At 38.6% G+C, this 17212-nt stretch overlaps 1 protein-coding gene across 9 annotated transcripts in view; it reads right to left on the bottom strand.

The window, feature by feature from the left end:
* Positions 1-17212, bottom strand: part of LOC107653142 (band 4.1-like protein 2) — a 96179-nt gene that overhangs the window by 25448 nt on the left and 53519 nt on the right. For all 9 annotated transcript variants that reach the window (XM_016439786.1, XM_016439782.1, XM_016439779.1 and 6 more), the window contains exons 5-9: positions 13257-13361; positions 11789-11831; positions 4981-5056; positions 4627-4845; positions 2722-2809 (exon numbers count right to left, since the gene is read on the bottom strand). In XM_016439786.1, the coding sequence (XP_016295272.1) occupies positions 2722-2809; positions 4627-4845; positions 4981-5056; positions 11789-11831; positions 13257-13361 (531 nt within the window). The remainder of the gene's footprint in view (positions 1-2721; positions 2810-4626; positions 4846-4980; positions 5057-11788; positions 11832-13256; positions 13362-17212) is intronic.

Raw genomic sequence — 17212 nt, 5'->3', positions numbered from 1 at the left:
TATAATCACACGTCTTGTGGAGCGCTTTCAGAGTATGCATTTATTTGTCATTTGAACTGTTTGGAAACGGAGCGTAAATGTGGAAGTCCTTCAAAGATTTCTTATCCTGTTGTGCCCTCTATAGGACCAGCGACTAGTCGACGTCAAGCTTAAAGCATCATGGCAGAGCATTGAAGTCGACTAGTCGACTAGTCAGTGCAAACCCTAGTTTAGACACGCACTAGAGAAGGTTTAGCCAATCACAACACACTGGGCTAGCTAACCAATCAGAGCCAATTGCCTATTTCTGAGGGCGGGGCTTCATAAAAACAGGAAAAGATCAGCCCGTTTCTTAGAGAAGGGACAGAGCGGTGTGGAATAAAGGTAAATTATATGAAAAATAATGCGTTTTTTTTTTTAACTAAGCATTAACACGTTAGACTGCACCCCATAAACACAATCAAGCCTAGAAAAAACCCAGTGAACCACGCCGTTAACCCTCTGGTGCTCTTCAGTCACTTTTGACCGAAAAATTTTCTGTTTTGAATTTTTAAAAATCACAGCTTCATCGGAATGGTACGAAACTTGTTGACTTACGGCATTTGGAATGTGAACACACAAAAAATGAGGGCATGATTCGAGCATGCTAAGTGGTTGCAAAAAAAATTACAAATTGTCACACTTGTGGTCTTCGGTCAAAAATGACCGACCATAGGAAATGAATGGGAAATCGACAAAAAAGAAGAGAATCTGAAACAAATCTGCCACAATCGGATCAGACGCAGAAGAATTAAGCTCTAATAAAACATTCCTGTTCATTTTTGTTACATTTTTATAGATGTTCAGGTTTGACTGTAGTAATAATAATTCAAAAACTGACGCTTCAAATCAACATAAAAAAAAAAAATCTAAACCTTTACAAAAAGTTGTCTTTGAGAATGTCTAAATATATATCTAAACCCACAATTTAATAAAAACAAGTTTTTATGTCTAAAAACAATTAGAGAGTTTATAGGCCTTTTATATAGGAACTATATAGGAATATATGGGCTAAACCATGGATTTGCAGATGTTTTTCTTATTTTACTCCCACCAGATGGCACTAATCAGGCTTAAATTTGATTTGAAAGGCATTGACACCATTTTAACATGAAATACTGCATTGATTGAAAAGAAATATAAAAATATATTTTTTTTTTATTTGTATTATTTTCAATGGGAAGAAATTCATCATAATTATTGCATAAATATTAATTAGTACCATGAAATTATCTCAAAATACAAAAGAAAAAAATTTTTTTAAATAATTTTTATTTTGAAAATAAGTTCAAAATTTTAGGTGACCGTGAAGATCACAAGTGTGACTCTCAAATGAGGAGAATCAGAGGGTTAGGACTGATCCACTTCTCCAATAACTCTGACTCGTTGCTCAGTTCTACAATAACACTGGAAGTAAAGCAGGTCAGTGTTCCCGAACCTTCAGAGAAGAAACTGACACCTGATGTTACGCACAATCACTATAAATCACTTCAAACTATATATAATTACAAATCACATCCATCATGGCACTGACTCCTGCCACTGCAGCACTTATCTGAATATGTTTATGTAACGTCCTAAATGGATCTTTATTGCCGGGGCTTTTGGGCCATGGAGCACCGATAATTGATCTGTCTGTGAGCTCTGAGAGGAATCAATAGCGCAGATAGAAGATTGAAATCAGACTATCTGTCGCCACGAGAGGCTTTTAACACTAACACAGCTCTCACTGATCTCTCACACATCAGCGCATCAGTAAGTGCTGAAAGCCGCAGGCCTCCAGTGAACTCTGACCCTCGGAGGAGAGCGAGCGAGGTGCGGCTGAGCCTCAGCCTGTAGAGATTCACGGGACAAAACCACGTTAACATGTCCAGAAAAGTAAGAAATCATTTGTGTGTAAAGACAATGGGGTCTATGTGGAGAAACATTTAGATGTTTTCTGCATTGTGACATTTTCTTGATCACAATTGTGTGCTGTAAATGTGAGCGATTTAAGAAAAAATAGGACTAGGCTGCACACAACCTTAGTGTGAACATTATACAGGAACAGAAGACTACCTTTAGAGTGTGATTTGCCATTTACAACATTCCCTGACAGACAGAACTAGACTAATACAAGTGTTATTTTAGTACCATTTATGTACTATTATATTTTGTTTATTAATATTTAGAATTGTATATGTTAGTAAATGTGTTGTTTTTTATTTTTATTAGGTTTTTTTTTTTCAAATAAGTCTTTAATTTTCTATTTATACACACATTCGTTTATGGTTTTATTTATCTTATTTTACTTCAGTTTATTTCAAGTAATTCATGGTTTTGATTATGGTTTTGGTTTTAGTTAGCGATAATAACCCTGTCTAATACAGCACCATGTGTCAGTCCTTAAAGGTCGTGAGATTCTCCGGGCTGAGCTGAAGCTAACTGAATATCACAAGCTTCACCTTCAGTCTTCAGAAAGACACAGACACACAGTTTGGACTAGAGACTGCTATCAGTCCCGCAGGGAGAAGCGCTGGAGAGCTGATGTTCCTGTGAAGCTTTAAAAATGGCAACAGAATATTTTTCCCAGACTCCAGCGCGGTCTCGCTGCTTCATGAGAAGTGGTCTGCTAGTGACCAAAAACAGCTATGGACTGAGGAGTACAGAGACTTCCTGAAAAATGAATCTGCAAGCAGATGGTGAGATCTGGAGATGTACTACCTTGGCGTGATGCAGGTCTACACCGTACATGGACAGCTTCTTGGCATTTTCCAGAAACTGGGCATCTGATTGGGCTGGAGTCATTCCCCTGGAGGAGATACGAGACAGGTGTTATCAGGACTCAGCACTGATCATCATCACACACCTTGGGCTTTGAGTTTCACTGGCATTCAGCTCTTTTAATGCAGGAACTGAAGTCAGAAGAACTCGTGTGAGCCCCACATTGGTGTCTGGCTGAGTGAATCAATCAGACGGAAGCCGGGTTCCTCCAGAACTACACTTAGTACCATTTATGTACTATTATATTTTGTTTATTAATATTTAGAATTGTATATGTTAGTAAATGTGTTGTTTTTTATTTTTATTAGGTTTTTTTTTTTTTCAAATAAGTCTTTAATTTTCAGTTATTTTAGTATATCAACTTAAAACTAAATGAAAATGAAATGAAAATGAAATAATAATGTTTCATTTCAGTTTAAGTTTATTATGTTTCAACTAATGAAAGGTGTTTTTCATGCTTTTAGTTGTATTTAACTATAATAACTGGCTAATACACCATCAGTCAGTCCTTAAAGTTCATGATATTTGTATGAATTTTTATTAATATTTAGCATTTTATTTTTATTTTTCCGTTTTCATTTGAATTGTAGTTAATTTTTATTAGTTTTTGTTTTTTCAAATATGTCAAAGTAGTTTTATTATTCGTATTAAAATTTTAGTACATCATGTTAAACTAATTGAAAAGTATATGTAAGTATATGTATGTATATATATAGGCTTTGAGTTTCACTGGCATTCAGCTCTTTTAATGCAGGAACTGAAGTCAGAAGAACTCGTGTGAGCCCCACATTGGTGTCTGGCTGAGTGAATCAATCAGACGGAAGCCGGGTTCCTCCAGAACTACACGTGGACGAATATTCCTGCTGTTGAGCCAGATTTGACTCTCACACGCCTAACTGGATCAGAGCTGCCAAGCTGCATCATGATGCCACTAGTGACGTCACAATCAATGCGTGCCCAGTTATTACTTTACATTTAAAAATGTTTTTTAACATGAACATTTTATGACCTTTTTAAAGACCTGCACAAATTAATGTTGTCCCTACAGGACACTAAAATTCTACTTAATTAAACAGGCTGCAGCACACATAGGGTAACTACGAGATTAAATACTCAAGACATTTTTTATTCAATATATACATATGTATTGAAATCGGTGTACTAATATAAAATTACATACAAAATACTGGTTGAGTGATATTGGATTTGTCTGAAATAATAAGAATAATATGTTTAAAGAAAGGCAACAAACAGATTATTTTGCCGATACTAGTGAAATCTACATATTTAATATGTTAAATAATGTTCTTGGTATTTCCTTTCTATTACAGGGTTAAATTAAATGCCAGATACAGTTTTTTGTGTAACCCAAATAATAATATCCAGAAAGAAAACGCATAATGCAAGACTTTTAATAATAAACAAGCCCAAAATATACTGGGAAATGTCTGTGTGTTATTCAAACAGATGAGGGGGATCAAATAGGCATCTCACAACCATCCACAACACGATAAAGTAAATGCTGTCATAATTCATCAACAGTAGATCATAAGCAAACGCTTGGCACAGCAGTGCATTATTCATTGATTGCAAACTGCTCTGAAACTGCAGGCCTGTAGACACAGTGCCACGTTTCGACTTCAAACACACAGCACTCACATTTAATTAATGAAATCACAGCCCATTTGAACTTTAATCATCACATTAAGCTGTATTGTGATTCCTGTTGTTCTGTCCCTAAATTTAAGACCTCTTAGAATGACAACGAAGACTTCTGCGATACTTTATGATGTTAAATTTGATCAAACTGAATAATAGAAATGTTAGGGATGCCTGCTGTCAGACCTGTGGGACTTGTGCAGCTCCACCACCTTCTCCTCCAGCTCCTTGGTCTGGTTTGGGGCGAACTGGAAGTCTGAGATGCAGTCCAGACGATGCTCCTCGGGGTCGTGGTCCCCGAGCTCCGCCTGCAGGGTGTAGGAGCCCAGGAGAGCGTGTGTGACAAAGGAGCACGGCAGCCGGCCCGACGCGATGTCCTGCCTCAGCTGGAGGCACAGCAGATACCTGCAGAGACCAGGAGAGAAACCATGAGACGCCACACACACACCGGCACCCGCAGCCTTTCAGAGTGACCAACAGATGAAGCAGCAAACATGCGGCTGGTGGAGACGAGCAGGTGTCAGCGTGGGGCTTCTGTACCTCGTGATGTCCTCAGTCAGCTGGGACGGGTCCGGAGGGTAAAACTTCACACTGAACGCAAACTGCCACTGAGAGTCTGATGCGAAACACACAGAGAGAAAGAGAATCAGAGCTGATTAAAGGAGAGAGAAAATCACAGCAGAAGGATCAGTTTAGTCCCTCTGCCAGCTTCAATATCACAAGAGAGTGTGTGTGTGTGTGTGTGTGTGTGTGTGTGTGCGTGTGTGTGAGTTTGTGTGAGTTTGTGTGTGTGTGTGTGTGTGTGTGCTTCTTTTGAATTTGCACTTGGTTTTCAATAAAGGACAGAAATACAGGCACAACTTCCCCAAGCAGATGTGCTATAAAGGTACAGGGTGGAGGGATGGGCTGTGATTATGATGGAGTGCTGATGTCTGTTCTGTCACTCAGTCAGTCGACACTAGCTCGTGCTGTTCATCATTCAGAGATGAATGTGTAGAAGGCTGAAATGAGCCACAATAATGAAAGACAATGAAAAATTTGAGACTCCATCAGACATGATCTAGATTTGTGATCGACATCCAGTCAAATGAGATGTGTTCAAGATCGGGTCGATTTCTTTTGAAAAACAGGTTGTCTCGTTAGTTTGAGAGTTTGGTTTCTAGATGTTTCTAGATGGTGAGGCTTTGGCAGCCAATACTTCACAATAAGAAACACTCTGATGTCAACACAAAATACAGGTGAAAACTGAAGGCTGTTCATGTTGTGTGGGTCAGATTTTCTTTGACTTTGTGTAGTTTTTGAGGATGGTGCGATTGTCACATGACGAGTCCATGCTGATATCCAAGCATGACTGAGAAATTCATCTGAGAAATGATGAAACACTAGACAAACAGATGAGAAAGATGATGAAGAAATCAGCAAGAGTCTTCATCATTAGTGATACACTTAAATCTGGGCTAAAATCTAATATTCTGGACACATTGGGGCAAAATGCTTATTTTAAATTACACTGTTTTTAGCAAATGTAAACTGCACTTGCAAACATTTAAATTTTGACTGCAATATGCTTTCGTGTGCTCTGGACTTTGCATCTCATACAAGTGTTATTTTAGTTTTTAGACGATTATTTATTAATATTCTAAATTAGTTTCTTATTATATTTTCTATTTTAATTTTAAAGAGTTAGTAATTTTGTTGTTTTTGTTGCATTTTTTTATTTTTTTTAATGTCTGTATAGCTTTTATTGAATTTAATTTTAGTACATCAAGTCAAACTAAATGAAAAAATGTTGGCAACTAGTTTTTTAGCCAAGTTTTTTTTTATTTCAGTTAACATTCATTTCAAGTGTTGATTTTTTTTTATTATTGTTTTACTATAATAACCCTGCTCATCACACATTCAGGCTGTTGTCCAGTAAGATCGCCAGTCAGCGATTATGACTCGGGGTCAGAGGTCAGGACGCAGCGCAGCAAAGTCAACCTCATTCTTTCAGTAAGTGTGTCTGAAAACGAGGACACAGCTGCTATTTTTATAGACGTGTCCTTCAAAAGGAGAGCCTCTGTGGTGCGTTTCCTCTCTATCTCTCAATCTGTCCTGTTTTTCTATTTTCAGCTCTCCTCCAGACGCTCTAGAGTCATAACAGCAGATAAGATGTCTGATTCACCTGTGTGTGTGTGTGTGTGTGTGTGTGTGTGAGAGAGAGTGTGTGAGAGTGTGAGAGAGTGAGAGAGAGAGAGAGAGAGAGAGAGAGAGAGAGAGAGAGAGAGAGAGAGAGAGAGAGAGAGAGAGAGAGAGAGAGAGAGAGAGAGAGAGAGAGAGAGAGAGAGAGAGAGAGAGAGAGAGAGAGAGAGAGAGAGAGAGAGTGAGAGAGTGAGAGTGTGAGAGAGTGAGAGTGTGAGAGAGTGAGTGTGTGAGTGAGTGTGAGAGTGTGAGAGTGTGAGAGAGTGAGAGAGAGAGAGTCAAATCTTTACTGATTTTTATCAAGTAAACATCAGAATAACTTTGATATTGTTAGTCACATTTCCAGATAGGCCTGGTGGAAAAAATGATAATTATCGCAATATAATTTTTCTTGATAAAATGATAACAAGAGTTTGATAAATATTAAATACAATGTTTATGCGCCAAAAGCGGAAGGAATCAGCGCTGCTCATTTGAAGCATTGATCCGCTGTTTTTTTTGTAATTAATTTATAGCGTCTATGCATTTATATTAAATGTATTTAGACTACTGTTTTTCATACAAACACCTAGAAACCATAGCTGCATTTTTACCATGGTATCGGGGTGCTGTATGTGTGGCTTTAACTGTGGTTATCATGATCTGAATGTATGTTACTATGAAAGAACAATGGTTAATTTTAAGTCAAGCAGTCAGAATAACTATATTATAATTAATAATTACTACTCATAATAATAGCAATAATAATGAAATTTCACCATATAAAAATGAGGTTGTTACAATTTTTTACAGATGTTGCTGTTTTTGATAATGAACAAATTTACATCTGCATCCTAACTCAAGCTACTGTCAAATGTGCATTTATAAGAGACAAAATAATGCAATATTATTAATATTGCAGGCTGCACTGCAAACTGTGCTGAAGATACACCTCAACGTCAGGAACACAAACCTGTTACATGATCTGAAACAATATCCCTCATTAGAACATGCAGAAACTAAGAAATTAATTTCTCTATATTGACATTTATTTTGTTAAGGAAAAATGACTGGAAAAGTGTAAAGAATTCAAAAACCTGAAGTGTTTGTCATGTTCTGACCATAAAGAATAGCTTAAAACCACATTTAATGGTCTGGTTTCTACGACTTTCACTTAGGAGCAAAAATCTGCCTTTAAACTTTATTTATCGAGATAATTATCAATATCGACTCTTCTTCACAGAAAAATGTTATTGTGATATTTTTTTTGGCCAGATCGCCCAGCCATATTTCCAGATGAACACTTACTGGACTGAAGCAGCTTTTAGAAAAATCAGTGCGTCTCAAATCTGATCCTCAGGATCTTTTGAGGAACGTTTATTTGTTCATCTCTCAATCATCACTGCATTGCATTATATGTTTGGATCATTTCTATCTCATCTTAGTGAGACAGATTACTGGAGATATAGAGTGACGACTGATATTTATGTCATTTTATGTCAGTATCTGCTTACTGTTAGAAAGATCTCATTGATTTACATTACAAGCAGCAGAAATTCATCATATAAATATCAGCACCAGCACCAAATTGCATATTTTTGCTCAGTCTGCGAATAAAACAGTCGATAAAAAAGCCTGATGTATCAAATATGACTATGTGAGGCTTCACATGGTTAAAGGCTTTAAAGGTCCACGCAGCGTTATTCTATGTGCAGACGTAATTTCAACTGAAAATGGAAGACAGGGCGGGACATATCTAGCAGCCCCGCCCCCTTTTTTAAATAGCCAATAGCGTTTCGTTTATATCACAGCTTGGGCCAGAGTCTTTGAGCTCGGTAAAGCTGCATTTGACAGCGTATGACAGTCATAGTCTAATAGATTAGCTTTTAGATTTAATATGAAACTGTTACTAAATCAAAGCAGTGACTATAATGATGCCGAGGATAGTGTAGTTTGAAAAGTGTGTCATCTCTTCTACTCGTCAGTGCTGTTTAACTGTTTCTCCTCCTGATCTCATCCATATCGCTGTAAAATATAACATGGGTCCGATACGGCTTTGTGGTCTGTGCCAACTCGCGCATATGATCCGCTTCGGATTCTAGAGAGCATTTGATTGGACAAAGTCTGACGAGAAGCTGAAGTGCAGAGTGAGGTCATCAAAACCGTTGATCCATATTGGCGGAAGTGAGAGACTGTAGGTTTTGAATGCTATGAATGAATGAATGAAGCATCTATATTGCATTTTGTTGATGGTTTTGATTGTGTTTGTGTGGTGTGAATGAGGAATCCGCTCTCACTCCACCCTGTGTGCGTCATTCCAGCGCTCTGATAATTACAGCTATTCACACTGCAGATGTGTGCGAGGACAACACAAACACACCCAGACCATGACATGAAGAGAAAGAGAAGCACGTACTGCGGATCTGCCGCTTGATTTCCTTGGTGGGGTCCAGCCAGCACTGCAACACAGAAACACAGAGGAGTCAGTAGAGCAGCTGCATGGCATGACCGACACAGCATCCAGAGACTGTGATCCTGAGCTCAGACTCACGCTTCTCTTCAAGAGAGCTCACGATGCAGTCCTCAAACATATCGCTACCTGAAGCCAATATTAGAATTATTTAATATGAGCTTATTTCTGTAAGACATTTCTTCATTTTGGCGATTGCTTTAGATTACATTTAGACTGCATGTGCACTTTGTGTGGTAACGTCTTTAAAAATCTTGGTTAATTAACAGTTAAATAATTTGCTATTTTCATACATACAGCTCATGTAAACCATGATTTCCAGAATTCAGAAGCATGGGATCCAGTAATAAAATGCATTGTATAAGGAGAAATCGTGCGTGCGTGCAAGTGTGTGTGTGTGTGTGTGAGTGAGAGTGTGTGTGTGTGTGTGAGTGAGAGTGTGCGTGTGCGAGTGCGAGTGTGTGTGTGAGCGAGCGAGCGAGCGTGAGTGAGTGAGTGAGTGAGTGAGTGAGTGAGTGAGTGAGTGAGTGAGGGAGAGAGAGAGAGAGAGAGAGATAGAGAGAGAGAGAGAGAGAGGGAGAGAGAGAGAGTCTTTTTGCTGTCAAATCTTTACTGATTTTTATCAAGTAAACATCAGAATAACTTTGATATTGTTAGTCACATTTCCAGATAGGCCTGGTGGAAAAAATGATAATTATCGCAATATAATTTTTCTTGATAAAATGATAACAAGAGTTTGATAAATATTAAATACAATGTTTATGCGCCAAAAGCGGAAGGAATCAGCGCTGCTCATTTGAAGCATTGATCCGCTGTTTTTTTTGTAATTAATTTATAGCGTCTATGCATTTATATTAAATGTATTTAGACTACTGTTTTTCATACAAACACCTAGAAACCATAGCTGCATTTTTACCATGGTATCGGGGTGCTGTATGTGTGGCTTTAACTGTGGTTATCATGATCTGAATGTATGTTACTATGAAAGAACAATGGTTAATTTTAAGTCAAGCAGTCAGAATAACTATATTATAATTAATAATTACTACTCATAATAATAGCAATAATAATGAAATTTCACCATATAAAAATGAGGTTGTTACAATTTTTTACAGATGTTGCTGTTTTTGATAATGAACAAATTTACATCTGCATCCTAACTCAAGCTACTGTCAAATGTGCATTTATAAGAGACAAAATAATGCAATATTATTAATATTGCAGGCTGCACTGCAAACTGTGCTGAAGATACACCTCAACGTCAGGAACACAAACCTGTTACATGATCTGAAACAATATCCCTCATTAGAACATGCAGAAACTAAGAAATTAATTTCTCTATATTGACATTTATTTTGTTAAGGAAAAATGACTGGAAAAGTGTAAAGAATTCAAAAACCTGAAGTGTTTGTCATGTTCTGACCATAAAGAATAGCTTAAAACCACATTTAATGGTCTGGTTTCTACGACTTTCACTTAGGAGCAAAAATCTGCCTTTAAACTTTATTTATCGAGATAATTATCAATATCGACTCTTCTTCACAGAAAAATGTTATTGTGATATTTTTTTTGGCCAGATCGCCCAGCCATATTTCCAGATGAACACTTACTGGACTGAAGCAGCTTTTAGAAAAATCAGTGCGTCTCAAATCTGATCCTCAGGATCTTTTGAGGAGCGCTTATTTGTTCATCTCTCAATCATCACTGCATTGCATTATATGTTTGGATCATTTCTATCTCATCTTAGTGAGACAGATTACTGGAGATATAGAGTGACGACTGATATTTATGTCATTTTATGTCAGTATCTGCTTACTGTTAGAAAGATCTCATTGATTTACATTACAAGCAGCAGAAATTCATCATATAAATATCAGCACCAGCACCAAATTGCATATTTTTGCTCAGTCTGCGAATAAAACAGTCGATAAAAAAGCCTGATGTATCAAATATGACTATGTGAGGCTTCACATGGTTAAAGGCTTTAAAGGTCCACGCAGCGTTATTCTATGTGCAGACGTAATTTCAACTGAAAATGGAAGACAGGGCGGGACATATCTAGCAGCCCCGCCCCCTTTTTTAAATAGCCAATAGCGTTTCGTTTATATCACAGCTTGGGCCAGAGTCTTTGAGCTCGGTAAAGCTGCATTTGACAGCGTATGACAGTCATAGTCTAATAGATTAGCTTTTAGATTTAATATGAAACTGTTACTAAATCAAAGCAGTGACTATAATGATGCCGAGGATAGTGTAGTTTGAAAAGTGTGTCATCTCTTCTACTCGTCAGTGCTGTTTAACTGTTTCTCCTCCTGATCTCATCCATATCGCTGTAAAATATAACATGGGTCCGATACGGCTTTGTGGTCTGTGCCAACTCGCGCATATGATCCGCTTCGGATTCTAGAGAGCATTTGATTGGACAAAGTCTGACGAGAAGCTGAAGTGCAGAGTGAGGTCATCAAAACCGTTGATCCATATTGGCGGAAGTGAGAGACTGTAGGTTTTGAATGCTATGAATGAATGAATGAAGCATCTATATTGCATTTTGTTGATGGTTTTGATTGTGTTTGTGTGGTGTGAATGAGGAATCCGCTCTCACTCCACCCTGTGTGCGTCATTCCAGCGCTCTGATAATTACAGCTATTCACACTGCAGATGTGTGCGAGGACAACACAAACACACCCAGACCATGACATGAAGAGAAAGAGAAGCACGTACTGCGGATCTGCCGCTTGATTTCCTTGGTGGGGTCCAGCCAGCACTGCAACACAGAAACACAGAGGAGTCAGTAGAGCAGCTGCATGGCATGACCGACACAGCATCCAGAGACTGTGATCCTGAGCTCAGACTCACGCTTCTCTTCAAGAGAGCTCACGATGCAGTCCTCAAACATATCGCTACCTGAAGCCAATATTAGAATTATTTAATATGAGCTTATTTCTGTAAGACATTTCTTCATTTTGGCGATTGCTTTAGATTACATTTAGACTGCATGTGCACTTTGTGTGGTAACGTCTTTAAAAATCTTGGTTAATTAACAGTTAAATAATTTGCTATTTTCATACATACAGCTCATGTAAACCATGATTTCCAGAATTCAGAAGCATGGGATCCAGTAATAAAATGCATTGTATAAGGAGAAATGTCACTTAATTTGGCAAGATCTGGATGAATAAATCAAAAGTAGGACCGTACATTTCATTAAATCGTTATATGGACTAGAAGCGTCTGTGAATAATAATAATAATAATGATAAATTAAAAATGAATAATTATAATATTAAAACCTTTGATGTTGGCTTTCTCAATCCATCCTCACACCATTTTGTCTACAGTTAAATTTAAACAATAAACGTCTGATGTGCAGCACTTTGTTTACCAAAAAAAGATTAAAGGAATGGATCAAATTTGATTAGATTGCATTTGTAAAACTAAACACAGAATTTCTGATTCAAATGTTAATATATTTATAAATGTAAAGATACTCTAATCAATTGCATTCATAAAACTTATTTAATAAACACCAAAACCTAATTAAACCATTAAAACAGAAAACAGAAAAATTAAAACCTAAAACACTGAAATTAGATTAAAAAAAAAAACAAATTTGAGAGGGGGAAAAAAAATTAATTTGAGGAAAAAAACAATAAACCGATTTCATAGGGCCCTCCTAAAGTGACTCAGAGACATGTGTCTGAAACATCTGGCCTTGATTACTGGCTCGATCAGCTGCACTGGATGACTGATAACAGAACTAGAAAACAACATGCCTGGCCAAACCCATGATGCATGAGGCTTTAGCTTAACTTAAAGCATTCACCACCAACACCAGTTAAAGGACTAATGTGAGTGATGTGCTACTGATCACAGCGCACGCAGTCTTGTGTTTGACACCAGCACATCAGTATCAGTGTGTGTTTGGTTTCAGAGCTCTGGAGGAGAGCTAGTGACGATGAGATCACACAGGATAGACAACTTCACCATTAAAACTCACAAAACATCATTCCAATACAGCGCATGAGGCATACGGACTGCTCTTATGATATAGTTCTGTTGTTTTTATTTTTGGAGTTAATGCATCTGGCAGGTTTAGTTCAGCTCATGCACTGAACATAAATCGAACCCATGGCATGGATAATGTCAGTGTGTGTCTGATGTTTCCGTCCGTGTCTCATGTGTGAACTCACCCTCTGCTCAGCGTTGTCTTTAAAGCTCAGGCCGAAGTAATCCTTCTCCAACAGATTCAGCTGCTCGCAGACTTGAAAAAACAGGTACTGGCCTTTCGCCCGTTTCTGGAGAGACAATAAAGAAGAGGAAAGCAGTGAACACACTTTACAGTACAGACGTACACTAACAGCTGAACTCACCATGGAGTATTTGGACATTATTTGTTAAGAAAGTGATATATATATATCACATCACACAGATCATTCTGTCATAATTTACTCACTCCCATGTTATTCCAAACCTGTAAGTAAATGGGGTCCAAATCAACAATGGACGTTATCACAGACTTTCACTGTATGGACCAAAAACAAAAACAACACAATGGGACTTTTTGTTTTTTAAATTCCATGGATAAAGATGATCAGGGTTGGAAGAATGTGATGGTGAGTAAATGAGGACAGAAGTGTCATTTTTGGCTGGTATTTCAAGTATTCCTGTAAATGCCAGCGCGAGTCTGAATGGTGACTGTGGAGTCTCCGAGACGCTCTGAAGCGCCACACACAGACGCGGGGTTATAATGGGCCTATTGGAGCCGCTGGACACAGCAGACAGTCGGTTGGTGTGGATGGCGTGACTGTGTGTGTGTGTGTGTGTGTGTGACTCTTGAGGAATGAGAGGCTGCTTCGAGCTCCTCTCCAGACACCAGGAGCTTCCAGCATTAGTCACTGAGGAACATCTGAAGATGGAGAACAGCGCTGCATTCATCTGTCTGCTCCAAGTGCTTATGCACAGTTTTTAACCAGTCGAGGTTTCTCACACCAAAAATCTTAAATGTAGTTATCCATCCTACATCTGTAGGATAAGTAGGAAAGTAACTATGACAGTGGTTCTGTTGTCTTGCATATTGTTAGAGCAGAAAATAAAATAACCTGAAACACAACTGCTTGTGATAATGTCACATTGCAATACCAAGGGTTACATTATTTTTCTGATGGATAAAATTAGAGCATGACAGGAAATGTATCTCATTCAGTCAAACTGACAGATAAGGATTTTTTTTAGTGCAACGCTATTATTTGAAATTATTTGTTTCAGTCCTTTAGAGTCAAAGATTGGTAATTTAATATGCAGTAGTCTAGAAACAAATGGACATGATCGTGACATTTGTGCTACTGTACCTTTAAGACTTGGACAGTATGTTTAAATGATCATGTTATGAGTGTTATGATTGTTGTGATGTGTGTTTTTCAGTTTGGTTTCAGTAAAGAAGAAGTGTTGAGTTGTGAATGGTACTTTATCACACAGTACTGTATAAACAGTTTTCTTCTACATGGAGCGGTTGAGATCACGTGTAGCTGAACACTTTATCTCACTAAACTCCCTGTTGTCAGACACTTCTGCTTATGGAATAAATTAGGAATGGCTGACAACAACATCTGATACTGCATCCATGCCAGGTGTCAGTGTAAGTCTCGTATCAACTACACGCACATAAACAAAAACAGAGAGAGTGTTTTAATCTGTCTGGTTATGACATGCCACACAAAACACCATAAGCTGCTGTCATGGATGCAATTACACAAACTAATCCCAGTGTTCACTCACGGCAGATTTACTGATGAGTGATCAGACGTTACGCTCCGTAAACTCTGCAGAAGCTGCTTCAACACACACACAAACACACAGCTCATGGATTTCAGTTTGCAGAGGATAGATAGTGGCTGTTCCTGCATTAGTGAAGTGCATCAGGTGAATGGCGAGAGTAAACGAACACTAGTCTATCACACACAGCATGGCCACAGAAAGCCGCAGGTGTGGAGACGTGCGCCCATAGTGTCGGCACAACAAACCAGAGCCAATAACATCCACAGCTGAATCTGTGAGGCAGAAACATCACTTGTGTTGCACAACACACACGAGGAAAGCATGAATGTCAGATGATCCTCATCTAGAGTGAAGGAAGTGACTGTGTGGTAATAATTTCACCACAGTAAAGTGCTGCTAGCCATTAAACAGTGACAACTAGGATGATGAAGATATATGGATGAACATGGAAATAAAGTGCAAGAGATGTGTGATATTAAAAAGAGTTATTAAAATCACAATACGCTCCTGTAGAAATGAAAACTCAATTTGGAAGCTGAACTTGAAACTCAAATTCACAAACAATTATGTCAAAATGCATTTCTTGGTGAGTAGCCATGTAAACTAAGTCTTAAGTGAATGTAAACAGTTGGGAGAAAATCTAAATGCTTAGTCTGTTAATGCAATGATGATTGAGAGATGAACAAGCAAATGTTCCCCAACAGATCCCGATGATCAGATTTGAGACTCTAAAACATGATTGATGGAGAATCAAGTAAAGCTGAGCTGCTTCAGTCCAGTAAGTGTTCATCTGGAGATATGACTGCAGTTATTCTGACGTTTACTTGATAAAAACCAGTAAAGATCTGACAGCAGAAAGACACGAGAAGCTCCAGCTGAAGCTGGACGTTTGTACAATTACACTAAAAGAGCTGTGACTCAAGACTTCAGGAGCAGGAGTATATGCTGTTGTTACACTCATGTACAGCACTGCACAGTTCAGAAGCGTACGATGCGGTGGATTATTATGAGCAAATGCCTAGCAGCTGTAAGATCACATGCTCAGAGAGACATGAATGAGCAGAATACACTAGATCTATGAGAAAGAAAAGAAACCAATGGATCAGAGAGAGTGAATAAATGAGAGACAAAGCCTAAAAGAACATGATGAAAGAAAGATGAATGAGAACAAAAGAAGGAACTCAAACTGCAGACTCAATAATACCATGAATAAATTCATTGTAAAGTAGAGCATCACTGATGGGATGTTTGAGCAGGGTTTACGCAGGATCAGTGGCATACAGGAGAAACCACAGAGAGTGATTGTGAATGAAGCATCCAAATAACAACAACAAAAAACACGCCTCCATGAAAACACAAGCAGCGACAGGATCTCTGCACTTACAGCATTAAAAACACAACGCCATATGCTTCCTGCTGTTATATAGGTCACTGCGCTCTGATTGGCTGAGAGTTCCTGTCCATCATCTATTCGCTCTCCAGAGAGAGTCAGAGACTAGAGTTGAAACACAACAGATGAAGTGGCAGCGCTCCTAACATGCATGCGGGGTCGTTCATCCGTCCTGAGAGCCCTCATTGTCCCCACCGGCCCCAAAGAGCATCACGTCTGGAATGCTTTGTGTGAAGCTGCGGCTTATGCGTCCCAGAGACAGTGGCGCTCATCTCTGAGCAAACATGCCACCGTCTCGTGCATGAATACACCAGGACAATAGCGCTTAGTGATGCCTCAGCACTTTCCGGTGACGGGACAAAGCAGAGGCTGTTCAGAGCTCACAGAGCGGCCAGTAATGAAAGCCCTGCCCATCACATCCCAACACTCACCTGCACTGCATCGGATGATAGCTTCTCCTGTTCAGACGACAGATTTACTGTCAGCGATGAGAAGCCTTCACAGAGCACACGTCTTTAACACTCTTCACATGCCATTTAACATAATTTAATAGATTATGCTAATGAACTTTTAATTATTTTAAATATTTTACTAAAATATTAGGTGTAATAATTAAACATTTTATAAACATACCATGCTGTCAAAAGCTCCTGTGTGTATCAGTGTTCTGTGAAGACATCTGGTGCTCTGTGAAGGTTTCCGTTTAGAGCGTGTGTGTGTGTGTCTGTGTCTGTGTGTGTGGTGTGTCCAGATCCCAGCAGCAACAGCAGACAGTGAGGGTTGAAGCTGTGGGGTTGTTGACAGACCCCCAATAATCTGACCTTCAAAACTCTGAACACACCCACCAGATCACTGCGGGGTCAGAGGTAATCGCGCATCTGAACGCTCCTGTCAGCACAATGACTCATCCTATTACAGCTCTACTTCTCAACACACACTCCTTCTGCAACTCCGATTTAATTTCATAATTATATATTTTTA

This window comes from Sinocyclocheilus anshuiensis, unplaced genomic scaffold (genome assembly GCF_001515605.1).
Source record: "Sinocyclocheilus anshuiensis isolate Anshui unplaced genomic scaffold, SAMN03320099.WGS_v1.1 scaffold1518, whole genome shotgun sequence".
Taxonomy (NCBI): domain Eukaryota; kingdom Metazoa; phylum Chordata; class Actinopteri; order Cypriniformes; family Cyprinidae; genus Sinocyclocheilus; species Sinocyclocheilus anshuiensis.
This window is presented reverse-complemented; position numbering and strand designations above follow the sequence as displayed.